The 27612-nt window shown below is 37.7% G+C and overlaps 1 protein-coding gene across 3 annotated transcripts in view; it reads left to right on the top strand.

Moving 5' to 3' along the window:
* Positions 1–27612, top strand: part of SDK1 (sidekick cell adhesion molecule 1) — a 714488-nt gene that overhangs the window by 229972 nt on the left and 456904 nt on the right. For all 3 annotated transcript variants that reach the window (XR_008551224.1, XM_054693671.1, XM_054693672.1), the window contains exon 2: positions 22569–22728. Coding sequence is in view for 2 of the 3 variants with exons in the window: in XM_054693671.1 (XP_054549646.1) it covers positions 22569–22728 (160 nt within the window). In the remaining variant the exon portion in view is untranslated. The remainder of the gene's footprint in view (positions 1–22568; positions 22729–27612) is intronic.

Genomic DNA, 27612 nt, shown 5'->3' on the forward strand with positions numbered 1-27612 from the left:
ACCAAAGAGGCACACAATGAATGCCTTGGTTGATTCTGTTTAAAGATACTCTGACGCTATTAGCAAAATGATGAGAAGAAGAAACAGCTGAGGGAGATGCATAAGGAAGGGGTCCTTTTGATTTAACTTATAACAATGAGACAGGCAGTGAGGTTTTCTCCCTTTGCTCTCCCCCCTCTCCTGCCCCCGCATTCTGGATTCATCTTATTTTTTCCCCTCATAATTGGTTTTTCTTTTCTCATAAAAAAAAAGGGGGGGGATTGATGAAAGTAATAGCAGTGCTAGTCTAAGAATTCAGGGACTTCAGTTCTAATTTTTATTCCAGTTTTGCCAATAAAGGAGAGTCCCGTCAGCTTGTCTGGGCAGGCCTTTAGCCTTACCCAGTTCAGCCCTCCCTCACATTTTCTGGTTTCTTATGTCCAGTTAGCTCTGTGGCCTGCAGGTGGCAGAGGTTTTATTAAAGTCATCAGCAGTGGTAAAGAGCTGCACATATAGGGGAGGATTGTGGCGGATAGTGAAGAAGTTGCATGGCTAGTGGTGAACACCTGGGAGTTCACAGACCCAATGCTGACTGTAGCCCCAAAGTCCTTCCTCTGTTACTCAGGACTAGTCCTAAAGGAGGATGGAAATGTGGGGAGTAAAGGCATTTTGATAATGAAACTCAAATTGGAGACGATGAACAAATTGGTGTAAACATTCTTTGGTTGTTTCTTACAGTTAGGCCCTGGGCTATAGCCATGTGGGCTGTATATCAGCACGACCTTGTTTACAGCTCTCAGACTAATGAGGATTATCATTTAAGGCTGAAAGTATGTAAATTTGGCAGTTCTTGCTCTAAAATAACATTCTCCATCTTTCCGGGAGTAAACCACTTTCTTAGTAAACAAATTTTCAGTTTATTATGTTACCTTTTAGAAACTTTACTCTTTTCATGCCAAATTGCTCTTAAAGGTGGCTGATTCATAAAGAATATTTTACTTACCTTGAAATCAGATTATGGTCAGAACAGTATTAAAACACAAAGAGTTAGCCATCCATCACTAGAACAGTCGACTACACATCCATACTTATGTCTTTGAGAGGTTGTTTTTATCTAGTTCAGAGCATTCATTTCTGTGTCACTTGTTGAGTAACTATTATGTGTGAGACTCTCTAGTTGGGAGTCTCCTTGAGAGATGTAACTCTGACCTTCGAGAGTATATTTTGAAAGGGGAAATGAAACAAGTGCTAAAGAAAAGGCAGCGAGTTTCTAAGTGCCTCTGAGAGGTGTGGGTGCAAATGAGGGCACTAAGGAACAGCCACGCCCACCTGCAAGGTCAGAGGAAACTGCACAGAGAAGGTGGCTTCTGTGGCTGTACACTGATTTAGCAGTAGCTAGAAGGCAGCAGGTAGGTCCCAAGAAAGGGACACTAGGAGCAGAGTAAAGCCAGGGCCCAGTAGGGCACAGTGAGAAGCCTGGTTGGAGTAAGGTTACAGCCTACAGTCTTGTAAGAAATGAGTCTGAAACCCCAGTTGTGGAATCAGCACCTCACACTTCACCATCCCAGGAGGGAGTCAATGTTAATCTGAGGTGGTTGATAATGGAGAAATTTCTCCAGTTTGTACAGTAAGGAAAGTAAATTGATAAATCATTTTTCCAAAGTATGTCTTTACATACCTCATTTGAGGTGTTGTGAATGAGAGGGTTCTGTGCTGAATGAAGTTTGTGAAATAAATTGATCTTTATTGCAAGATTTCGAAGAGCCTTTAATAAGCTCTGTGACTTTTTCATGTGGGTTCTATTTTGTGGCGTTTCTAAGCATATTTGACCATGGAATCTGAGGTATAGCTTGTGGAATTCTCTTCTCCCTGCACCCCTTCAGGTGCTGCTTGCCTGATCACTTCAACTTGCAGTTCTAACTTGGAATCTTGTCTGGTCCCTCACTCTGAGCTCTATTTTGATTGAGCTGCTCCTTGCCTCCTGGACTTAGATAAAATGCTGGCCTGTTGTGCTCCTGAGCAGCCACCGAGAGGAGGGATGATAAAATCTGGCCATCGTGGGGGTGTTAACTTCTAAAGAGAGAAATCATTGGGGAGTGGGAGGAAACCAGGCGGTGGATTTCCCATGGATTTCCTCCATGAGCACCCTGGAATGTGCCTTCTGAGAACTCTTCAGAGGAGTCACAAGTGACTGATGTGTCTGCCAAGTAGGCTGATGTGACTTAGGAGCTGTGCCATGTAAGCAACAAGGTTGGTGGTGGAGGGCAGGAGCATAGTAGTACATTAGGGTTGAAGAAAGGGAGAGATAGATGAAATGGGGAAAAAACTAAAAGCAAAAGAAATTGCAGCCACTGATTTTGCCTCTAAAGATATGGCATAACTTTTGTCGGTGGGGAAATAAAACTTTAGGAGAATGATCGCAAAGGGATTAGGAGGAAGACTGACCTTTTAAGACCTCTGCAATTTTATTTTGTTGCTAAAGGAGACAGAGTATATGGCTCTTTGTTTCAGCAGAAATACTAATGAATTTTTGGAAATGCAAATGTCAGCTTTAAAGCTTGTAGGGTGGAAGAAAGCTAAATCTCTGTGTTAAATAAAATAGGGATGGATGACTTTGGAGATGGGACTGACGGGGGAGAGTAGGCCCAGGCACAACAGAGGAGCAGGGAGGTATGCTGTCATTAGACTACTCCTAACCTGCCATTCAATAGAGTGTGACTTTCACACGTACACGTTGGTCCAGTGTCTTGGTCAGGAGGAATTTGTGTCAGCAGTGAAAGAGCTAAGTTCTACTGGGTCAGCTTGTACCAATAGAGGAAGCTAGCTAACTGCAATCCCTCTGTGGTGAGCGGGAGCTAGTGTGCCTGGCAAGGTGACCGCAAGAACTCTTAGGAATTAGCAGCAAAATTGAGGAGGCCTTTGGGCCTCCCACAATGTGTGGAAAAGAATGGCAGAGCAATTTTATTACTATGTCCAAGGACAGAGTAACCTTAACTGTCATCTGAGTGTCATGCAGGATTTCTTAATGTTTGCGTAGGCAAGGGGAAGGCACTCAGTGGAGACAGAGATCTGCCACTTCTTCAGTGGGGTCACATGTGGGAGAAGTTGTGAGACAGTCAAAGCAATAAGGATTCCATAAGAGTTCCCCCCTCCCCCTTATAAAAACAGCAGCAAGAATCAGAACAAGGTTAGTGGCATTGTAGCCAAGCAGTTGTCATAATTGCTAATTGTAGCAGGAGGAAGAAGAGGTGGAGGAAAGGACAGCAAGACACAGTGTAGGAGTTTGGGGACTAGCATTGGGGGACATGGGGGAGAGTCTTTGGCATGTGTGAAATCTTATAAAATGACTGGGTATGGGTTCAGACACAGTCTGTTCTAACATAAAACTGCTTACAGACGTAGGTAGGAGGGAAGAGTGAGATTTTAACAGTCAAATTGATGTTAAAGAGAGGGGAAGTTAGGGAATGGAAGGAGAGGATGGTGAGGTAATGCTGGTCAGAAGGGATTCAGAGAGTTTGAGATTTTAAGCATTTCTTACTTGGCTCAGCCAGGAGTCTCCAGAGAAATAATAGGATAGGTCTGTGGTGTAGAAAGAATAATAGGATAGATCTATAGGAAAAATCTATGGTGTAGAAAGAAGAAGGGGCTGGGGGGAGAAAGATTTATTGTAGGTATTGGCTGACATGTGTATGGAGGCTGAGAAGTCCCATAACCTGTCATTGTAGAGACCCAGGAAAACTGGTGCTGTATGTAGTTTGAAAGCCTGAGAGCCACGGGGCCTACAGTGTAGATTCTAGTCTGAGTCTGAAGGTTTGAGAACCAAGAACTGAGGAGAAGATCTACACCCCAGCTCAGGCAGCCAGACAGGACAAATCCACTCTTCCTCTGCCCTCAGCAGGTTGGTAGATCCAACCACAGTGCGAAGTGACGCCTGCTGCACTCAGTAGGCCAGTTCACATCCTCATCTCTTCCCAGGACACCTTCCCAGACACCAGACACACTGGGGAGTAATGTATAACCAGCTATCTGGAAACCTTTGGTCAGTCAAGTTGACACATAAACTTAATCACCACTCCTCCACAGCTTTTCTTGGATTGTTAGTTCTCTGTGTGTGTATATCAGATTTCCATATCAGAATTATAAGCTCCTCTAGGGCAGGGGCCCTGTCTTGTCCTTCGTGTTTCTATAGCTGACACAATGCTTTCCATGTACTAAAAGTTCAATAGAAATGTGTTGGATGGTTCATTGATCCAATAAACTTATGTCTATGCCAATACAGAATTGCTCTTGAAAAGCTGTGGTAAATCAATTCTTTGTAAAATTGAATTTTATTTCAAACGTACCAGGGATGTTCAGCATTTATAGGAACTCTGGGTGATGCTTTTGGGAATCTAAGAGTCCTTTACGCTATTATTCTCATTTTACAGATAAGGAAGCTGAGTTACAGAGAAATGAAGTGGCTTGTCACAATCTGATCTGCTGGTCAAATGTAAGGCTCCTGAAAGCAAAGTATTCCTCTTATTTAGGTAGAGAGTGACTGTGAAAAGATCAGTCTTGAAATTTATAACGTGAATCAATAACATCATATTTTCAGTAGTATTTATCTTTAGTTTGCAGATACTTAGTTGATTTGTTTAAATTAAAACATTTCAATAATAAACTAATGAGTAAAGTCTATATTAAATCATTTTGCAGATTATGGCAGGTTAAGGATAAAATTAAAAAAAAAAAACACAAATGTGTATACAAACAGAAAGAGCTTCTGGTCAAGAAAATTCACTTATAAAAGACCCCTAGCTCAGAGCATTTCGTTTTTCTTCTGTGACTTGTGTGAGGATGATGAATGTGCTGGGTAAGTGCCAAATCCTGGGGTCCAGAGGCTGTATTCCTAGATTCATTGTTGAGGCAATGAAAATCTTTTCAGTCAGTGACTTAATGTTAAGTGTGAGAAAGATGTTGAAAAAGATTTAGTGAAACCGTTTGGACACCTCCTGATTGAATTATTCATTTTAAATTGATCGGGCTTTATCAACATCTGTATTGGGTTGATTTAGTTTCTTCTTGCTGTGTTTTAGAATATAGTAATTTATTAGATGTGAGAAACTTGAGAAAAAAGAAACCACTTTGGATCACTATTTTGGAGGATCCAAACAAAAGAAATAAAAGAATCAAAGGGTGCATTTGATTTGCTCTTCTCTTCATAGTCATTTTCACATGCTTCTGCCTGTCAGAAGGGATTTTGAAGTTGTCATTTACACAAAAGAAGCTTCTTTTTCATTTGGGATTTCATTTTCTTGACATGGAACACTGAGTGAGAGACAGGAGTTAATTTGTACTGATATTAACTAACAGCTGTTTTACAGATATCACCTTTCTTAACTCCTGCAATTCTGCAGGATAAAAATCACTACCCCCATTTCACAGATATGGAAACAGACTCAGGGTGATAAGGATACTTAATCACACATTGTGTGTGGGCCTTTCTGACACCTGTGCGTCTGCTCACCAACTCTATCTCCATAGCCTGCATCATTTAGGTTTTTATGTATGTTAGGGTTGGCTGCTGTTATCTCCCCATATTTGGAAGACATTTGATGCGATTTACATAAAAATCTCTTGAATAGTCTTACTATATGAGCAATATGAAAAGTGTGGATAAATGAAATCTTTGCCCAGCTCTCAATCTTTGTGGTTGCCAAATTGTATGCTTCTTGAACGAGTTTCCTGGTGTTGTGGCGGGATATACACAGAAGTGTATAGAGACTGAAAAGTGAAAGTGATGGTGAGTGGAAGTGTTAGGGGGAAAAGGGTGGCTGCTCCGTAACAGAAGTTTATGTTAGCAGAAATGTATGTCTTTTATAGAGAGGGTAAATTATGCATGAATTTAGAAATTTGAAAACTTAAATTTCAATATCTCACTTGTATCAGGTATCCTCAGGTTGTGCTCCCAGATCTTTGGGGGCGGGGAGTGCCTGTTCAGTTTCCTCAATGGTTAGGGGTACTTCTGAATAAAAGTTGAACTTTCATAGATTGGAAATAGAAACATACAGTTTTTCTTGAATTCTACTTGGTTGAAGTAAAAGAAATAGATTTAAATTACCTCCTTTCCTGATTAGGTTTCCTTTATCTTTTTTTTTAATTGATGTATGAAAGATGTCAAAATACAATGGAGAAGGCAGAATGTGGATAAATTGGAAAATCACACTGTGGAGTAAAGATTTATTATTTATAAATGATGTAGCACAAAGTTAATGAAATAAACTATGCCAAAATTAACCTATTCTGTTTAGCTCCTAAAAAATAAACACTAACAAGTATAAAATCACCAAATCACAGTAATAATTTATGCAAAGGAGTTTTATTAATTCAAATTGAGTCTAAATATATTTTGGGCAAGGTTGCTAGTTTCAAATAACTATCGGGTATCCTTTAGCTCGTTTCAGTGGTTCTCATCTTAGCTACAGGTTTAAATCACAAGGGAGGTCTGAAAAATGCTGATACTTGGGTCTTACTTCCAGACATTCTGAGCTAATTGGTCTGGAATATGCCCTGGACATTAGCATGTTTTAGAGTTCCCCGGGAGATTCAAATGCACATCCAAAGTTAAGACTACTGTTTATATTATAATAATTCTTTAATTATGTTATTTTTTAAGGTGAATCTCTGTATTTTAACATTTAAACTTTAGAGTTGTACTATTTTGAGGAAGGCAGCTTGGATCAACTTACAGGCAATTCAGAGATTTGACCTTTATCTGTAAGAGTTTTAGGTTTTAGATGGCCTACCCTTTTCCTTTTGCAGCATCATAATACTGAGTGCCAGGACCTAGGTTTTTGAAACCTCTCAATAGACCTTTTTTAAACTGTTCTGAGCCTGCAGGGTATGGCAGGACCTAGCTGTTAATTCAGTACTTTCATCTGATTGACATGGGAAGGATCACTGGCCACCTAGGGGAGGCCTTACCATTATTAATTCTTTTCTGGATGTCCTTTATGCGTCTGCCCAGAGGCCTTGGCATTGGGTATGTTGTGAAAGTCATAAAATTAAAGAAATATTTTGCACTGACTTCTTGTACTGACATTCAGAAAAACAAATCTTTGTAATGTCAGTAATGTTCCAAGATATGCACCAAATGCCTTTTTTTGTATATTTCTTGGTAGAATTTGCAGTGGGCCTACTGTGCACTGATGGATGGGAAAGGTTTAATAATCATGATGGGACCACAGCAGAAGCTGTGATCTGTGATCTTCAAATCCATCTGGAGTGTGTGTGTGTGTACACACTAGCTAGGGTGTGTCAATAGATTGTTTTTCTTTGCATTTCAAACATGAAACTTATATTTTAAATGTTTGTGAAATTTGTCAAAAACCTTTAAATTGGTGATCCTCAGCATTCTGTAGTGTATCAGGATCAGAGTAATCAGCCTAGAATGGGCACCAAAGTTTGAGAGGCTCTGATTTAAATAAATTTCCCCACAAAAGCTACTTTTCTTAGATGCCGTTACAGATTACAAGCAAGTTTATTGATGGTTCTTTATAGAAACAAATGAATATGTTTTTACCATTTGTGGAAATTATAGTTTTGAAACTGAGAAGGCCTGTGTATCACTATCTGTTCTATTTTTGGAAGTAATGGAGGAAGTATTTCAACCTGATTACTGCCTGTGGAGTGAGGAATTTCTTAGTATTTGACTGACCACCTGCTGATACTTTATTTCCTTAGAGCTCCTCAAGTCATTATAAGAATCACCCAACAGTTTGAAATCAAAATGATGTCTTACTATAAAATGTCAGCTATCTATCGTAAAAAGATTACACGCCATTTTAAAATATAATTGCCACCCCCCAACCCCCTTACATTCAGACATTTCAGAATAGCAGAATCCTTGCAAAATGAGGAGCATTCAAGGTTCAAGCCTTGCAGATTTGAGACACTGCCTTCTATTTTAAGTCTTTTAAATGTCCGGATAATTATAATTCCACTGACTGCCCTTTTCTTTCTGTCTACCTCCTGGTCATTCTTGCCACATTTTAATGATGCTGTTTGTGTATTGTTGCAGATGAATTCTGCCCAGTGAAGGTTATTTTTCCTGAGCTGTATTTTATCCTCTGTTTACTAATCTTGGTGTTCTGTTTCCTTTCTGAACTGCTACTAGACATTCTTTTCCATGCCATTGTGTAGTACACAGCAGGCTGATGAAGCTTGGAGACTCCTGCTGAGGGAGCTCTGTTTGAGAAAATGTCACCGGTTTAGACAAAGAACTTTCCTAAATCACAACTCCATTAATAGCTTAGATTGCCACATCTTAAACTTTTCGACAATTTGAAAGTATGTTTGCTGTATGTTTTTTTAATACATATATATGCTCTCTCTCACACACACATATGTGTGTGTATTCATGAAGTACCATTATTTTACATCCTTGTTAATTTTTTCACAGTATAGGATTTCTCCCCTCAGGTGTGGTCGCAAGAGTCTCCCACCACCATTGCACCATAATCCTGCACCACAGTCACTGTGCTCTCCCCTCCTTCTCTTCTCTTCCCCACCTCCCCTCCTGGAGGCCTCAGATCTATGGTCAGCTTCCCAGGGTCAGTTTTAAAGTTTGTCTAATCCTTTGATTTCTTTGTATTACATGTAAGTGAATGTCTTGATTGGTTTGACTAATAGGGTTTTTAACATATTGCTTATTACCATGCTTGAGGTGAAGGTGAAAAGTAACCAGTGGGGATGCTTAGCATGGAGTCAGTGCCCTCCTGCCCACTGAAAGCTTGTAGGGAGTTGGGGAGTTGAGGTAACTGTCTAGGAAAAGATAATTCATCTGTGAGAACATTGTTGGGCAGAACAGGTGCTGCCCCTGGAACTTAAGGGAGTACAGAATAGAATCCTGCCTCTGCCCTACTGCTGGGAAAGTATTTGAGTTGATTCAGTGTTTGAATTCATTCCGTATCTGTGAGAACAAGTTTGGGGTTAAGAAGTCTTATTCAGGGCCTCCCCTGGTGGTGCAGCAGTTGAGCGCTGGGCTACCCTGGCCGCTGGCGAGGGTCCCACATGGCGTGCAGACCTCTCCTGCTGCGCCCGCTGCTCCCCTCAGCAGTGTACTTCCTCGGTCTGCCTGTTCTGCTCCCCGCTCTGGCTCTGGTGAATTCTCTCACCCTCCTGCGCTTCTGACTGTACCCAGTGCTTGTATAAATAAATAAATCTTTAAAAAAAGAAAGTCTTATTCATTAAGACTAATTTCTTGACACTAAAAACTAGTTTATGAAGTAAATGAACTTTCCCTTTTCAGCACCTCAGGACTTTGAAAAGGGCTGTTGTCTTTATTTATTTCTGTCTGGCTGTCACTGACCCTGGCCTCCCTTTCTAGTGCAGAGGAACTGGAAATAGTTGGGACCATGTCCACTGGGCGAGTCCTTCCTGTCCCTTGCCCCTCGGGTCTGGGAACATCAGTTGGTCTTCCAGATGCACCAAGACCACAGGTTGGCTGCCCTCCCTTTTAATTTGCTTTACTTGGGGTCCTTGGTGATTCTGAAAGTGCTCAGCTCATCTTTGTATAATTCTGCTTGTTTGTGATTCTTTTGAAGAAAATGTTGAAGACACCTTCTCAGGATGTTTTTTCTTCTTATTCCCAAATTGCATCCATCAGACTGGGCTGTGGGTCCAATGCAAAAGAGGGTGCCCCTGGGTCTGCTGGGGAAACTTTCATGAATGCATGTTCAAACTTAAGCCAGCCATCCTTCCAGCCTATTCTCTTCATGTGCATATTAGCCTAAATATGCTACTGAATGTATGAAAAACAACTGCTTACTGGTTTAGAGATAATACAGATATAAGAAAGAAATGCCTGTCCTTGTTTTTATAAAGCTTCTACCATGACAAAAGGGAGGATTGCTTTTAAGTCAAGCATAAAGAAGTCATTCCTGCATCTCATTAACAGTAAGAAAATGTTAACTCTAGACAAAGCTTAGTCATCATTAATGTTTAGAGTCTAATCATCTTCCTAGTAGGTTTATGTGTTGAGAGGTCATTTGGTTTGGTTTGATCTCTGCTTGCTTTTATGTTTTAACTTTTAAAAATTGGTTTTTGGTAACATGGAAAATACCTTTTTTGCTACCACCATGGGTTCCAATTTGTTTCCACCAAATTTTGGAAGATTGAAGTCAGATACAGCCAATTTTCTCCTAATTATGTATTTTTTCTCATTTTTCCTGAATGATTTAAGTTTTTCAACTAGCCACCTAACAGTGGCTTTTCTGTAGTTTTGATCATTTCATCTAATTTTACTTGTAGGAAATTATATATTTTCATTTTTATACCTCAGTTTACCTTACCTGTTGAATGTTCCCTGAATGGAATATATGACTATGCATTGATTGTCTTTGACTCTCATTAGGATCAATCAGCAGTCTCCTGAATGGTTTCTCAGTTTCTGCCTTTCCAGCCTAATCTCAACAGTGATCCCTATGGGCCATGGAATCTGTGCCCAAGCTTGTCACTCTTGCACAGAATTCTCCATTGACTTTCAGTGGCACATAGGAAAAATTCAAAAGGCCATGATGCCTGTGAGCTCCTAATCCTTACCTTTTTATCTACCTTCACTCCTGTAGTGCCCCTCACTGACCATTTTATCCTCCCAGTGTTCCTAGAATACTCTAGGCTCTCTAGCTTCCCTGGCAGGCCTTTCTACTTTCTTTTCTTACTGCCTAGTCCTCTTTCTGTTTCTAAGTGTGTGACTCCCTTCCTTAGCTTGTTCTGATCCTTACTCAAATGCCATCAACTCCAGGAAGCTATCCTATCTTCCTTATTTAAATTTGCAGGCCTTCCCCCTAAGTTCTCTCTTTCCTTTTCTCTTCCATTTGTTTTTCCTATAGCATTTATCACTATATTATCTACAGGTGTTTCTCTTATTATTTCATATGTGTTCCTGAAAAATTCCATGTTCTGCGAAATCACATACTAACATGACAGAACGTATGGGGACAATAGTGTTAAGGGGCAGAGTACCCCAAAACATGTAGAACTTTGCAACACTTGATTTGCTGTTTTGATACAAAGGAAAAAAAACCTTTCTGGTTATTTATTGCACTCGCAGTTTCTCTCAGTAAAGTGGTAGGAAGTGAAATGGTTCTTTTAGTTCTTAAACCAGCCACAACTAACACTAAATTAAGGAGGTACTTCTTTAACTTTAAGGTAACTTTGTTGCTATTATTGTTGTTAATTGCTTCCGTATAGTTTAAGGCTATAGTTTAAGGCTTACTGTTTAGTAAATGATGAAGCTTGTATAGATCACATTATAACATTAATATGCTGGGGGGAAATCATGTATAAATCAATACAACTTTTATGTTATATCAATATCAGTTCCCTTTTTATCAGCCACATATGACATAATTTGAGTAGAAGAAATATGAGCTTTAGCAAAAGAGACCATGCTATATATTTTTCTTGTTTATTTATTTATTCTTTATCTCCCTGGACAAAAGAATATAAACCTCATGAAGGTATGATTTTTATTTTTTTACTCACATCTGCATTTCCATCTTATAGATCTTCTGCTAGGCATTTAATAAATACTTGTTGAATGAAAGAAAAAATAAATTAATATTTGGACTTCCAAACTTATGAAATAATTGAAAATGTAAACACCCTTATTTAAAAAATGATGAACTCTTGCTACTTGAACAACATGGATGGAACTGAAGGTGGTTATGTTAAGTGAAATAAGTCAGAAGGGGAAAAATAAATACTGGTTGATTTCTCTCATATGAGGAATATAAAGAAGCAAAACAAAGAAACTCACAAAACTGAAGGTAAACAAACCTTAGAAATATAACTGCAGGATTGAGGCTACTTGAAGGGGAGGAGAGGAAGAATGGAAACAAAGGGGCAGGGGTGGCAGTGATCTAGGGTAAAGGACTATGGGTGCTTTGGTGGTGGGTGCAGTGTGGTGACGCACATCTGTTCAGCTCAATCATACACAATGTTGTAGGACAATGCTACCTCAGTTCATATAATTAAAAATAAATAAACCCATTTTTTTAAATTGAACAATTTCTTTAACTTAATAATTATCTACATTTAAGACTATTACCTGATTTATGTATACTTTTTAAAAGAAAGCCAAAAAATAAAAGTACTTTAAATGAAGCACAAGATTCAGCATTCTATAGGAAGATGTAATTTCATCCAGTGTCTGTATGATTTTTCTTTTGTTCACACTTTATTTTTTATTGAGGCAACATTGATTTGCTACACAATATATGATGCAGAGGTATAGGATCACATCCCTTCAGATGTATGTTACTGCTCCACACCCACCACCAAGGCACTGATAGTCCTCTACCAGAGTCCACTGGGCCCCTCCATTCTTTGCTCTCACCCTTCTGGTATTCTGGTAGCCTCATTTCTACAATGACTCTATGTTTTAATGAAGTCTGATGAGACATATATTATGCTTCCCTAACCAACATCGTTCTAAGCACTTTGAACGCATTGACTAATTTAATCCTTGTAACAACTCACTGGTGGCCATTCTCAAAGTGTGATCTGAGACACTTTCAGGGAATCCACGAGGTCAAACACATTTCATGAGATATTTTCTCTTTCCCCTGTGTTGAGATTTTACTGATGATACAGAAACAATCATGAGAAGACTCCTGGACCTCAAGCATATCCTTTGTCCTTTAGAATATCCTTGATGAAGTGATAAACATTACTAATTTTACTAAGTTTTAACTCTAATAAATGTCTTTTATGTAGTCTGCATCAAAAAAATGCCACTACACGAAATACTTCAAATGTATTCTGAAGTATGGTGGTGTTTCTAGGCCACATCTTGTGAGACTGAGTTGTGAACTCAATATTTTACCCGCCCCCCCCCCCTTCACAGTACCCTATTTTCACTTGAAGTAGTGACTAACAGACTATGGTAGTTCGGACTTGGCATTTGACAGCAGTTTATTGAAAATGATCAAAATGAGTCCCATGTCAGCAAAGACAATTCACAATATTTGTTGCTAATAAAAATGAACTATTAAGTAAAAACTAGAACTTTGGATATCTTGTATATGTCACCATGAACTCAACAGTTTCCCATTACTTAAGTACTTTTTGGATGGGATAACATTATATTTTTTTATAACATATAATGAAATATGTCAACATTTAGAAGAGTTACACAACACAATGCACCAACAATGTCATCCATGTGTAACAGGTCCATTAAAAGTGCAAGATAGGTCAAAAGATTTTAATGGAGGAAAACACCAGAATTTCACTGATAGACTTTCAGATGCCATGTTGAAACTAACTTCATGAAACTGTTTCTTGTTCTGTTTTGGTGTAGTATCAAGAATATTCACAATTATTTGAAAAGGTTATTAAAATCTCCCTTCCTTTTCTGACCACATGACTATAGGAGATTGGATTTTTTTCCATATCCTTCAACCTAAACAACAGAATTTCAGGAGATTAAATGCAAAAGCAAATGTGAGAATCTAATTGTCTTTTATCAAGTCAGACATTGAAGAAATCTGAATTAATATAAAACAATGCAAATCTTTTCAATAATATTTTTGAGTAATAAAGTTGTTTTTCATAAAGGTCTTTTGTGATAACATAATAACTACAGTGTTAATGTTAATAAATATTTTAAAGTTCTCAGTTTTACTTTTTAATGTGATGAATACAGAATGATATAACCCATATAAACAAGATTTGAGAGTAAGCAATAACTTTTTAAAAAGTCACAAAAGTTTCCTGAGACCAAAAAGCCTGAGAATATTTGCTCTAAAAAAAAGTTGTTTTTATTACTTGGTTGTTTGGGAAGTCCAAGCAGAGGAGGTTGAGTTACCCCACATTGCAAAGCTGGTAAGATATGGAACTAGGATTTGAACCCAGGAGGTCTGGCTTCCAATTCTTGCTCTGAGTTACCATGATGTACGCGTATTTCTCTTTGAGAAACATTTTTTGACTTTAATTTTGCTAAAATCAAAGGTCAAATCTACTTGAACTTAGATATCTATAGGAAGTTCTTTTCACATGTAATTTTTGAGGTCTAAAATTAAATCTTCAACATTTAGGAATCTTTAGAATTCCAATTTTTATGTCATTAAATATGTGATATAAACTTACCAGTAAACATCTGAGCAGGGAAAATAAATCAAATATGAGTTCATTTTTTGTTTGTTTTTTTGGCCATTTATTTAATGTGAGTTGGACTTTTAGGGTTATTTGAAAGAACTATTGTACCATATGCAAGAAAAATGTTGGTTCTTTCTGATAACTCTCTTCTTATTTTGGTTGGTCATATGTTTTTACTACAAACCATAGAAATGACAATTTAGTTCCATTCTACTTTGAAATAAAATATTGGAGAGCTGGAAGCTTATTTCAGTTTAGAAAAATAGGGTAATTGCTTTTATCCCACTGCCTCTTCTTATTATTAATTTATATGCTGAAATAGATGAACACAGTGCAGGATCAAACCAGTACATAAATACAACCATTTATGGTCCACCATCAGCTTCATTGTAGATTAATCTCACTGAAAGCTCAAATGGTTTCTTGGGGGAAAATATTGGAAGGGTAGGTTTACCCCATGAGTTCCTGTAAATATGCTGTTAATTCTCATTGATTTCAGAGAAAACAGAGATAATCAGTTTGACTTCCCCACTGGCTGAATGCATTGGCAAGCTGTTCACAGTGCTGTTTAATGGGAATCTGAGGAACCCTCCTGCTTTCCCTATTTTCACATGCACAGATCCAAATATCCAGAGAATCCTGCAGATGTACTACTTAGAGAAATCCCCCAGATTTTCTAGTCAACTTTTGAGCACAGATGATGGTTTTATGGTGAGATCTAGGAATAAGCTATGCAAGCTTTGATTTGTTCTCTCCCTTCTGATTTTGGTTCCCTCCTGAAAAGACAAGACATACACTTGGAAGAGGGTTGTACATCTTCTGTCTTTTTCTTGTTCCTACAGCTCAGGTGTGCTGATCCCTGGATCTCCATACTCTGTCCATAATCAGGCTTAATGTCCCTACCATCCCTGCCAGGCTGGTTCTGCTCCTCAGAGATCTCCCCCAGGGGTGTGGGGTGCATGTGTGGTAGGGGAATGGGGGTGGCAGTCCTGCAATATGCTAACCTTCTAAGGTGCCTTCCTATAGGCACACTGGCTCACAAAGGTGTGCTTCTTTGTTGATGTGGAGGAGTACATTTATCTAAAAAAAAAAAATTCCTTTGTCATAGGAAGGGGACAGTTTTTTAATAAGCCTTCAAAAACTTTTCAAGCCCCTGTATAGTTGAAGCAGCATTCAGAAGTGTGTCTGAATCATTGCATTTTTGCAAACACTTGGTAGCTGAGTCCCTGTGAAGCCTGCTTCTTGCAGGGTACCCTGGGCTCCTGGGCACTGCTGCCCCCTCAGCTCCTGCTCTGACTGAGACGTGGAGACCTCAGCCATGGGAGACCTTTGAAAGCCTTCTCAAGCAATGGCTTCCTGCCTGTCTCCCTTTTGCCCTTGGCCTGTTGACCAGTCTCTCGCTTCCTGGATCTCGAGCTCCTCAGCAGGATTCACCTGGCAAATGAGGGCTAGAGGAATGAAGTGCCTTTTTTTTTTTTTTGATTGTTAAATGTTGATTTTATTTATTTTTAAAGATTTTTATCATTTTATTTTCTATATTTTTACATCATTTTCCACTTTTGTACAATGTATACATTTTCATCTCAGTTATAGTCCCCATGAAATTCCCACTACCCATTCATCAGTGAACCATCACCATAGTCCTTTATGCTCTTCCCTCCCCTGCAGAATGTCTCTGGTTTATAGTTGCCTGTGGATTTTGATTTTCACTTTATTATAATTACTTTTTTTCCCCTGATCCCTTATTTGGATCCTCTACATTTCTCCTATAAGTGAAACCATCAGATCTTTTTCTTTCTGGCTTCTTTTGCTGAGCATGATCCCTTCCAGATCCAGCCATGTTGCTACAAATGGTATGAGTTTATCTTTTTTGATTGCTGAGTAATATTCCATTGTGTATATATATGAAGTGCCTTTTAACTGTGGAGCAGGACCTGTGCATGCACCGTACCATGGCTGCTCTCCTGTGGGAGCGCTGCGAAACCTTGAAGGTGGTGAGGCGCTTGTGGCTGTGGGGCAGATGCTGTGGTGGCTCAACTTTCAACTCACCTGCCAGTCAGACCCCATCAGAAAGGCTTGAGAGGGAGTGTACAGCAAGAAAAAACCTAGTTGTAGTCATCATAGCAAGTGAGTTTTGTGGATTATGAGTACAATTAATATCATGATCTTGCACCTTCACGTTCTGATAATCATTTATTTTACAAGGCAGTAGTAAAAATATATAAAGTGACATACAAAGAAGTTGGCTGATTTTTTTCAGACCCTCAGAACATGATTGTACATTGTACTATATTTGACAGTCTGTCACTGGAACATATTTATAAGCTAGGAGAATGAAGCTTGAGAATTCGTTGTGATGATTGAACCAATTTTATTGGAGCGATAATTATCTAGTTTGAGAATGAAGGCATATCAATGGCTTCCTCCCTTGCTCCCTCCCCCCTTTTTTCCCTTTCTCCCTTCTGCTCGTCCAACTTCTCTTTTTTTTTGAAAGATTTATTTATTTTTATACAAGAACTGGGGTACAGGCCAGATGCGCGGGAGGGTGAGAGGATTCACTGGAGTCAGAGCAGGAACAGAACAGGCAGATCTACTGAAATACACTGCTGCGGGGAGCAGCAGGCGAGACAGAAGAGGTCTGCCATGCCATGTGGGATTCTCGCTGGCCTGCAGGGATGGAACCGGCACTGCAGAGGCTGCGGGCAGCTTCACAGTGCAGTGCTCAACCACCTGCGCCACCAGAGAGGCCCCGCCTTCTCTTTTTTAACCCCTCTCCTTTTCTCGCCCTTCTCCTCTTCTGCCTTCTTAATTTCAACTTTTACCATCAGAAAGGACTCGAATTAGGTGGTCACAGAAATTATAGCTGGAATCAGCTACTCCTATATCTTGGAGAACCTTGTCCTAAGACAACTATCTCAGGAGGTCGTCTTACAACCTGCAGTGTGACCTTTCCATGGTGGCACATTTAACGATAGTAGACCACATCTGAATCAGATATTTAAATTTTACCTCAGAAGTATGTTTGAAATGCTTAACTGTTGTCTTTAAAAGATTAATGTTACTCTTACGAAAAAAGCATGCCTCACTCTCAGATTATACCCCTGGCTTCAATAGGTGTACATAAATTGCTAGGGGCTGAAATTTGAATGACTATATTTACTGGAAAAAGATCTTCTACCCATATTTTCCGGAATAGTTGTTCACAAATGAAACATTAATCCCCCATGCTTTGTTTCTCACTGAGATTTGAAAAATAAAACTTTCTGTTAATGGTAAATTCATAAGCTTGGGGCATGAAAATGTTTGAATTTGATGTAAAAGAAGTTTTGAAAGGAAGATTAGTGGTTTAAACCAAAAGATTAGTTGCCCTGGGAAATTCAGCTGTCGAAAAAGCATAGTTCAGTAATAAAAGGTCCTGCTCCAGCTGATTGCTCCATTCACGCTGTGACTCCTAATCCTGCTGCTGGACGCTCACCTGATGGAGGGTGCTGATTACGATGATTTTCCATATCACTCCAGACATGTGGGGACCCATGCTCAGACTCCCTTATTTATGATACAATTGATTCCTCTGCTAAGTAGAAATTTATTATTATTTCCTTATTTATTGTAACTTTGAAATGGAGGAGAAAAGGGGAAATTGATGAACAGATTGCCATTATTTTAGCCAAAGGTCTCTCATCGACAGAGGCACAAAAATAACTGGAAGCTTGACCTTTTGGGTATCTATAGTTAATGTCTGCCTGTTCTTGCTGTTAAGGAGTTTCTAGGAATAGGTCCTGAATTCTCCACTGTGAAGCAGATAATTAGAACCCATGGCAGTTCATCCCTCTTCAGAGTGGAAAGAAAGACCTCGAACCACAGCACATGGCTCTGCTTCAGAGCTTTTCCTCCAGCTGTTCCCCATGTAAATGATTTTTACTGTGGCAAATGGGTCATGGTTCCTTTTTAGATGAGCACAGAAAATTATCTCCACATTGGACAGGTAAAGTTAAATCCATTTACTTTATATCTAAAAACCTTAAAAGTCCATTTAGGGAAGTGACTTCTACATCATAAAATTATGATGTTGTCTTGAGAGAACATTAAGTCCATTCCTCTCCTTTGGATGGACCTTAAATCTGTATTATCCAGACAGACGAAATTCTCTCTTTCATAAATGATTTATGTTCCATTTAAAAGTATGTGAAAATGGAAATTTCACAGTTTTCCTTAGTAATTTATTCCAGGGTCTTATAATGTTCATTGTTAGAATACTGAAACATAGTTAAATGTCTGCTCATTTTTCTTGAGGAAGGGGAGGTCTAATTTTCTTTGGAAAAACACACATACCACAACACACACACACACACACACACACACTTCTCAAAGAGTGTTAAGTGGACCATTTGCATTTCCTTAGGTCAAATTTTAATAATCTTATCTCACAGATAACTCAATCATTTTTGTCTTTATAGATCTTTTCAGAATTTTTTCTGTCCCCATTTATATATATAAAGATCTCATGCTTTTGTAGGGGTCCGTGTAGACCTGCATACTAATTTTTTGTCTCTTTTGCTCTCATTCTTCCTAAAGCTTTTGGTTTTGCTACCTTTATGTCCTCTTTTAATGTCATGACCTACTATATGTATTTCAATGGTAAATACAACTAGACTCAGAGATATAGCTATGGTATTTAGTATATTGGCTAATCTATATTATAATACCTGTGGTAATAATTTTAAATTAGGCACTTAAAATTCCAGTGCATTGACATGTTTGCCCTCCCTTTTTCTTATGTTAGCATCTGTGCTAAACACTATTCTACAATCATTTGGATTGTAAGATATTTGCTTGCCAGCTCTATGAAACTATTCTTTATGACAATGTCTTTTCCTACCAGATCACAGTGCCTTGCATAATTTGTACATAGTATAGGCATGTTTAGTGGCATGAATTCTGTAAAAATATTGAATTATGGTGTCATTTAAATTCAAAGTCATCCCATAATATTTTAAATTGATGATGTTCTGTCAATTGTAAAACCAAATTCAAATTCTTGAGCGTCTATCTTGACGCTTTTTCTTTTCAAAAAGATGTATTTTTTATGACTCATTCTTGTACGACACTGGAACCATCTGAAGTGGCATTTCTTTTTCTATTGTTAAATATAGTGCAAATGGCAGGACATTATTAAAGCCTGTAGCTCAGTAAATTCCAAGGTATCAAAGCTATATCCACTGCAAGTCAGCTTTATTAGACTGTTTGGGTCACAAGAGTGGAGGATTTTAGCAAAAAGGGAAATTGGACACATGGTTGACAATCAAAACTTAAGAATGCACTTGAAATTATAGGTTGGAACATGTGGCATGCAGCAGAGGCAGGTGGAACTCTACAAACAGGGCAAGGACTGACTGCTCTTGCCTTTGAGTTACATATTTTGGTCACCCCAGCATCTAACCCTTTACTGTCTCTGTTCCTGCATCAGACCTAGACCATAACCTCTATGAGACAGCAACCGTGTCTTAATTGTCTTTGTACTCCTAGTGCTGATTGCGGAAGTAACACATATTCATTGAGCAGAAAATTATACAAGTGAGAGATCTAAGACTCCTTCCTGACCCCTTCCTCTCCTTCACCCAGTATTCATCATCAATATAACTTTTGTGCCTCCTCATTATTGTTTTAAAGCCATGTATTTCTCTCCATGTCCACTACCACAATCAGTAATGTTACCTTGGTCAAATTAACCAGAACCCTAACCCTAACCTTTTGGATCATTTAGCCTGTATCACTGAGTGGTCTCCTAACTGGCCTCCCTCTACTCTGATCCCTCTTTAATTCCTTCTCCCTGGTGCCCCTGGAATGCTCTTTTAACAACACAGACCCTTCAAAGGTGTCCTGTTTTTTGTATATAATACTAGCAAGTCATTGTCATCATAATGCTGACAGTTTTTTTGGTGAAGGCCCATAAATAAAGTGTTCATATAATTTATTCTCATGAGAACACTTTGAATGTGGAAGATCACCATTGATAGTCACACAGGGATAATGTGAAACAAGGCTGTGCCTTTGCCTACCCTGCTTCCGTTCACTCTCTCTGCATCTACAGCCCTACTTGTTTTCCAGTTTTTTATACTTCCGTAGTTACTTGCCATGTTTGCTTCTGCCACAGGGACTTTGCCCCTGGGTGCCCACTGATCCTCCAGCTCTTCGCTCTTGAATGCCATTTCATTGACCAGCCATCTCCTTATTATAGCCCTTACCACACTCACAGATGCACTTTAACATTTACTTATTGGAATAAAAAAATGAATACTATTAAAAGAGAGGTAATATTGTATTACCAATATACTAGTAATGGAATACAGTGATCAGCATACTGGCAAAATAAATTGCATACTGCATTCTATCTAATCCATACAAAAGAGACCGCCTATATGTATGAGATTAATGTAAAAATACAGTCTCAATATTAACACTGTTAATATGAGAGTTGGTGCTTAATTTACCTAAAATATAGTAATTTTCACTTAAAACTCTAGTAATTACACAAACTTATAAAAAATTTAAAACTAAGATATGGATTCTTGAGAAGAAATTTTCCTTGTTGAGAAAGGTATGACATTTAGAATCGTAATACATAGATTGGCAGATCCTGGAGCAGATGATCTGGGTTTTAAATCATGATTTTACCACTTACTATATGGGTGGTCTTGAGTAAGTTGCTTTGTTTCCTTGTGCCTCTCTTTGTTCATCTGTAAAATGGGTACATAATTGCATGTGCTCCATAGGGCTTTTGTGAGAATTGAATGGGGTAGTATATATAAAGCCCTTAGGACAGTTCTCAGCACGTAGTAAATCCTCAGTGAATACTGTCTGTTACTGTGGCTTCCTTCTGCAAAGAACTTGCCTAGCACAGAGCATGTCTTTTATTATATTTATATAATATTTTTATATTTATATCATTTTTATTATATTTATACACTAAACAAGTATTTATTCATATCTGGTTTGTTTCTGGCATTGCCCTAGGTGCTGGAAATTTAGAAGTGATTGAACTAGAGGATGGGGATGCACTGGTGTAATCCATAAACACTCTCATTTCAAAATCTGATAATTACTGAATGAAATAAATGTCATGGTTTGTCAGTATGTATTGGTGGGGAGGAGGCTCATTTAGCTTGAAGAATGAACGTGATCTGCATGCTCTGTGCTAGAAGGAAAGGATCAAGTGAAGGCCTGAGGTCAGAAAGGCCTGATAGAGAGTGAAAAAGTTGAGTGTGGCTAGGGTGTTTGTGAGCAAGCAGATTGGGTAGAAGGCCTGAAAGCTAGACAGGAAGCAGATTATGCAGGTGTACCTTGGGTATTTTCTAGAAAAATGAGAAGTTATCCAGTTTTGTTTATTTTACTGATGAATAAACATAAACCCACATGTCCTGATCAAGGTCATGAAGCTAATTAGTGGTGGAGTTAGAACTAGAAGCTAAGTATACTATGTTCTTATATATAAGTTGCACAAATCTTATGGGGAAATCTGTGAATTTTTACGATGTAAATATCTCAGTGTAATTGTATCAAGAAATAGATCTTGTCTTTCCCTCCCTAAGCTGCCCTGTTATCACCCTGCCTTCTCCATCTCCCATCCCGATTGCTAGCAGAGTAGTTTTCCTGGTTTTCAACTTATATAAACTTTTTTGTTGTTGTTTTAAATATGTCTATTGAGGTAATAATGTTGATTTATAACACACGTTTAGGGTTATAGGTTCACACCTCTACAAATATATGTTATCACACCATGCCCCCCATCACAGCACCAATAATCTTCTACCACATTTGTCTGTGAGTTCATTGTGGTATGTGTTGTATGTAGCAATGACTGGTTCATTCTCATTTCTGTGTCACTTTCCCTTATATGAATATTCACAGATTCCAATTCTATAGCACACTGAAAGTCACTGAAAGAGACAAGTGTGTGTGTGTGTGTGTGTATGTGTATGTAATAAATACTAGGTTGTGGTTCATTTATGTTTGTATGTTAACCTTAATTATACTACTTCTTTTGTTTTACCAGTTGAAGCTTATATGAGAAAATTTCTCTATTAGAACCTTTGTGTATACCTTGGTTGTACTTTGAGAATAGAATGCTACTTAAAACCAGCATCTTGTGAGGGCACAGATTGCCCAATCGTCCCCTTTGAGAAACAAGTATTGATCATGAATGGAAGTTACTTAGGGAGTGAGACCTTTAAGAGGCTTTCAAATGGTGTTATCATTGAGCTTTCAGACTGTTGAAATGTCTAGGGTATAGCATATTTCTAGGAGGTTCAGAATTATTTGTTGCTTGATTGGGCCAAGTAGTGATCATGTCTACTTTTTAAAATTAGTCTTAAAAAGTGATTGATTAATTAGATAAATGCCATTTTCATGTGTATTTTATTCAGTTTCTTCCTCTCTCTCTATTTCAGATGATGTTGTGCCATATTTTAAAACGGAGCCAGGCCTACCACAGATCCATCTGGAAGGAAACCGCCTTGTTCTCACTTGCCTTGCTGAAGGGAGCTGGCCTTTGGAGTTCAAGTGGATGCTCAATGACAGTGAGCTCACCACCTACACCAGCGAATATAAGTAATTGATTGCTTGAAAATAAGATTCCATTTCAGGTTGATGTGTTTAGAATTTTTTGTCTTATTGGCCATAGTAGCACAAGGAGGTGAAAATATTGGATTGAATTTGTAATGTGCTAAGGAATAAAGGAATAGATTTGAACATGTAATTAGAATGTGATTTACTATTCTGATATATAGGCCATATTTACCCCTAGGAAGTCTATCATTATATTTGTGAAAATAAGCTTGTTAGTGAAATTACCAGACCAGAAAAGTGATAGTTACAGAGGAATGCAAGTAGCAGCTTCAGTGTGATAAAATTGCTTTCTGATGACCACAGCCCCACCCACCAGCATTGTTTGTACCTAAGGAGCACACAAAGTTTAAACAGAGATCTTTTTTTCCATCAGTCACTTTGGGAGCTCTGAGCAGTAAACAAAAACTTCTTAGGCTAATGTAGAAAGTTGGAATTAGAAAAAGTGGGGTTATGAGTATTTACACAGCAGCAAAAAAATTTATTGAACTTATTTATTGTAGCTTGGGGCTACATTACTGACTTAGATGCTGGGAGCAGAGACAAAGGCTGGGTTGAGGGGGGAAGCTAGAGATCAGCTTTACAGCTAAGGTGTGACTTCACCAGGTTTGCTAGCCTCAGTAGCTCCCTGCAATGCTCAAGATCTTTCCAGGTTTTTATCTATTTAGCCTCCATTCTATGTGAGGATTATTGTACTAAATGCTGTGATTATGACTAGGATGCAGAATTAGTGATGGCCTAAAAAATCCAGGATCCCCCAAAGTCAACATAAGTCAGCTATACCATGTTCTCATTTAAATGAAGAGAGGGAATTGATTGCATAGAGATACTTTATTTTTTGAGGCAACATTGGTTTACAACACTGTATATGATTCAGAGATATAAGATCACAAAATAGAGGTATTTAAATAGAATAATGAGCTTCTGAAAATGGGGCATAGCCCACCTCTCACAATCTACTTCAGAGGTTAAAATCTGGCCATCTATGAACTCCATTCAGCCTGTCCAGAATGTGGCTGTGTTTATTTCAAAAACCATCTAAATACTTGTGTGTGTGCGCACGCGTGTGTGTGTAAAGACAACATATATATCTTATTGATTGTCAGCATTTAACAATTGTGACGTTTTATATAAAAATTGTCTTTCCAGCCTATGTGACCAGTCAGAAGGCCTAGCCCCACAGAGGACTGTTTGCCTGGTTACCACTACCCTTGGTTAAAGGCACAGCCTCGCTGGTTCTCAGTTTTGTCCCTCCACCTTATAATGTTATATTTGCTTTAATCATGTCTATTATCTTGCCCTTTGTAGAGATGACTTTGTGACCTCCCTTTTCAGTCTACTTCTTGAAGTCTGTATTACTAGGGAATCTTCTTATATGGGAGTAATCAGACAGAGCTAGGTTTGAATAAAACCAATTATCACTAGTGGTCTGACCTTGGTAAGTGTCCTGTTAGCCCCACTTTCAATATCCACAAACTGGGGATTATCATGCTTCAGTTGTGGTATTGTATTAAAAGGCTCTAATGTCTTTATAAAAAAGAATACTTCCAGACCCCAAACCAATTCATTAATAAATTCTAGTAAATATTATATATTATTGTTTACACCACAGTAGATTTTGGTTTGTTAGGAGGGGTCTAAGAAAGGGAAAATATTAAATTTAGAAATGAGAATCATATATGAGAAATGAGGCCCTCATGGCAAATGACTTGAGTCCAAATACTTCTATTCAATTGATTATCTGTATGACTCTGGAAAGGTTTTCTGACCAATTTGACATTATTTTCACATCTGTAAAATGAGAATAAGTAAAAGCCACTTCAGAGGTTTCTAAAAAAAAAAAATGTCTTAATGACTTGTGCACTATGGGGAAAAAGGAATAGGATTTATAAGAATACAGATTGTTCTTCCAGAACTACTTTTTAGTAGTAGTAATACGGGTCTATAATGGCCATCCTGAAACTTGGGTACACAGCCGTGGATAGTGGTAGAGGATTTGTTTCTAGATCTTCTGTTTCCATGTGTGTGGTTTCTGAAATTGAGCTACTTGAGAACATGCTTTTGTATGGCACCTGCCAGTTCTCTTTCTACCTTCTTTGTGTTATTTCTCCATTTTGCGAGGTATTTCCCTCCCCATCTTGAGTTTTCCTGTGGAACTTTGTCTTAGTGGTGCAAGACAGACACACAGCTCAAAATACTGGACTTGAGTAAAATATTGGACTCTTTTTAAAAACTTTAGATGTCTCCCCTCTCATTTTTTGTATTTGTTTATTTTAAGGACAACATATGACACTAGAGATAGAATATCTTAACCAGTGTTGGGGTTCTTAATTCAAGGGCTATATAGGTGGGCAGCAGGAATCATATCCATTTTTTTGTTAAAAACTTTCCCTTCCCCACTCCCCAACTATTACCAAAGAATATATTGTGCCTCAAGAAATGTTCAATGAGAGCAAAGTAAATCTGTCAGAAATACCACAGGCAAGGGCACCTTGTTTTATTCCAAGCAGCAAGCTTAGTGTAGTGCTCTGTGGCTAAATTTAGCCATTGACGTATATTAGAATGAGAACATGCAAGACTTTTAGAAAGAAACTAGTTGAGAAATAGTCTTCTATGGAGCACATGCTAACAGCACTTCACCCCATTCAGAAACAAGGAGAAATTTGGAGACTCAGTGGCATACTGGAGGAAGAGGGGCTGAAAGGTTTTGTTTGCTCCTCTCAAATCCATGTTCTACCTTGACATAGAAGGAAAATACTCTATGGGGATGTTAGTGCTTTATGTTTTGTCAAACAGTCATTTAGAAGCTACTTTCATTAACTTTTTGCAAATAAAGAGTATTTGATAATCTAAATCCACATCTTTTTTTATTACTTCAGTATAAATGCTCTTCTTGCTGCTATTCATTGACCTCTTCTTGTTTATTTCTTCTACATACACCTTAAAGTAACTCTGCAAATATATGGACAATACTTTCTCTTTTTTTTGTTAATTTCTGTCCAGTTCTGCTCATTCTACCAGTAACTTTCCATTCAATGAATTATAAATTAATTGACAAAAATATTTCTGTCTCATTAAGAGATATGTTTTCTTCATTGTTTGTAAAACTGTGTAATAAATTTATTTTGTTTTGATTAACTTTGTAGTAATAATGATTACAGCGAGCATATGATCCAGAAGAAAAATTTTTTTTAGGCACTTAGAATTATTTGGTCAAAGGAAATTATTTTTCAGTTGCCATATATATATATATTTATTTCATTGGAGATGTTATGGGTAGTCAGTAAGTATCTTTCAGGTAAAAGAGCATGTCATGTTAGAATAAAATTCTTTGGGGCAAATAGATTTTATATTCAAATTCAGAGCGTTTAAAAAATATGAAAGTTTTGTTAAAGAATTCATTTTTTAAAAAATGGATAATGTAGATATAAAATCATTGTATTTTTTAGATTCCATTGGATACATTTAAACTGTAGTTAAGTTTTTTATTTTAAAATACCAAAACATACACTATGATATTATTACATATACAGTTATTTAATCTTACGACAAAGTAGTGTCAGCTTAAAAATATGCGAGGGGGTGGAACTTTTTCCGTTGTTTTTTGCAGTAGCAAATTCGCCTACTAATCTGAAACACAGTCTGGGTAATCCACAAGACGACAAAGCCATGTTGTTGTGTTGAATCAAAACCAAGGGAGTGACTCACTATATATGAATCATTAGAATAAGTTATATATTTCACTACCATTTCACTAGAAATTCAGTAAGAAGAAATGGGCTGCTTTGAGGCAAGAACAATTTGAGGTAGACTTGATAAAAACTGTTCTGTTTATTGAGGGCCTCAGACAGAGATGGGTTATCAAGAATTCATCGTATTTTGTCATCATTTGTTTCAAGATAATAAAACCTCTCTAAAAATCTCATGCTATTTTTTCAAATTGCTCTTTCATTTACTTCTTTCCAATAAACACATTCAATGGTCATCTGTTAGCCTTCATGAGACTGCTCTAAGTCTCAAATGAAAAACATGGTTACTTTATGAACGTGGTAGCCATTGCCTACCTGAAATTTAATAGCTGTTTCCCCCTCCCTTTGGTGTCAATTATGAAAAAAAAAAAAAAACAGCCCTATAAGAAGCATATCACATAAATTCATATTTCCCTGCTTTGACTGAAAATAGTATTTTTTTTTGCTGCTTATATTATAAACAATGAATGTCAGTGAGTTTCAAATATTCCCTTATTTATATTGATGCATATATCCATGTTTAAGCACAGACGAGTACGCTGGCAAAATAGTAGTAGTTCAATAATTAAACAAAGTTTGCGTAGGTGTCATTGGCAGATTTATATCTGTTTTATCCAGAAAACATTTATTCTCAATTATTTTCTACTTTGGGATATGAAAGTATTTTGCAATTGCATTCAAAGTATATGTATATATGCTAATATTTCTTAATGTGAGGTACAACACTAATTGTTATATCAGGAGGACTTATTGGATACTATAAATTGTTGAAAATCTTAGTCTCCTTAAATGATCTGTCTCTGTGGTTCAATATTGATGACAGTATAACAATAGAAATTTGATGGATTTTTTTCTTTCCAGTAAAAATGTTTAAGGGAAATGTTACCATTTCTTATGCCTTATAAAAGGATAAAGATGATCATAGTGCCCATAAAAGTTATTAAATACATGGAATATTTATATGAATAGAACTTACATGAAGAAAAGTAGGATATCTCAATAAAAGATTATTGTAGAAGTTTTAACCCAACTTCAATAAAAATCCCAATAGGATTTTTGGGATGATGAAGTGGTTCTATATAGCTCATCTAGAAATATAAACAGAAAAGAATACCAACAA

This window comes from Talpa occidentalis, unplaced genomic scaffold (genome assembly GCF_014898055.3).
Source record: "Talpa occidentalis isolate TD23 unplaced genomic scaffold, MPIMG_talOcc4v2.1 talOcc4.12, whole genome shotgun sequence".
Classification (NCBI taxonomy): domain Eukaryota; kingdom Metazoa; phylum Chordata; class Mammalia; order Eulipotyphla; family Talpidae; genus Talpa; species Talpa occidentalis.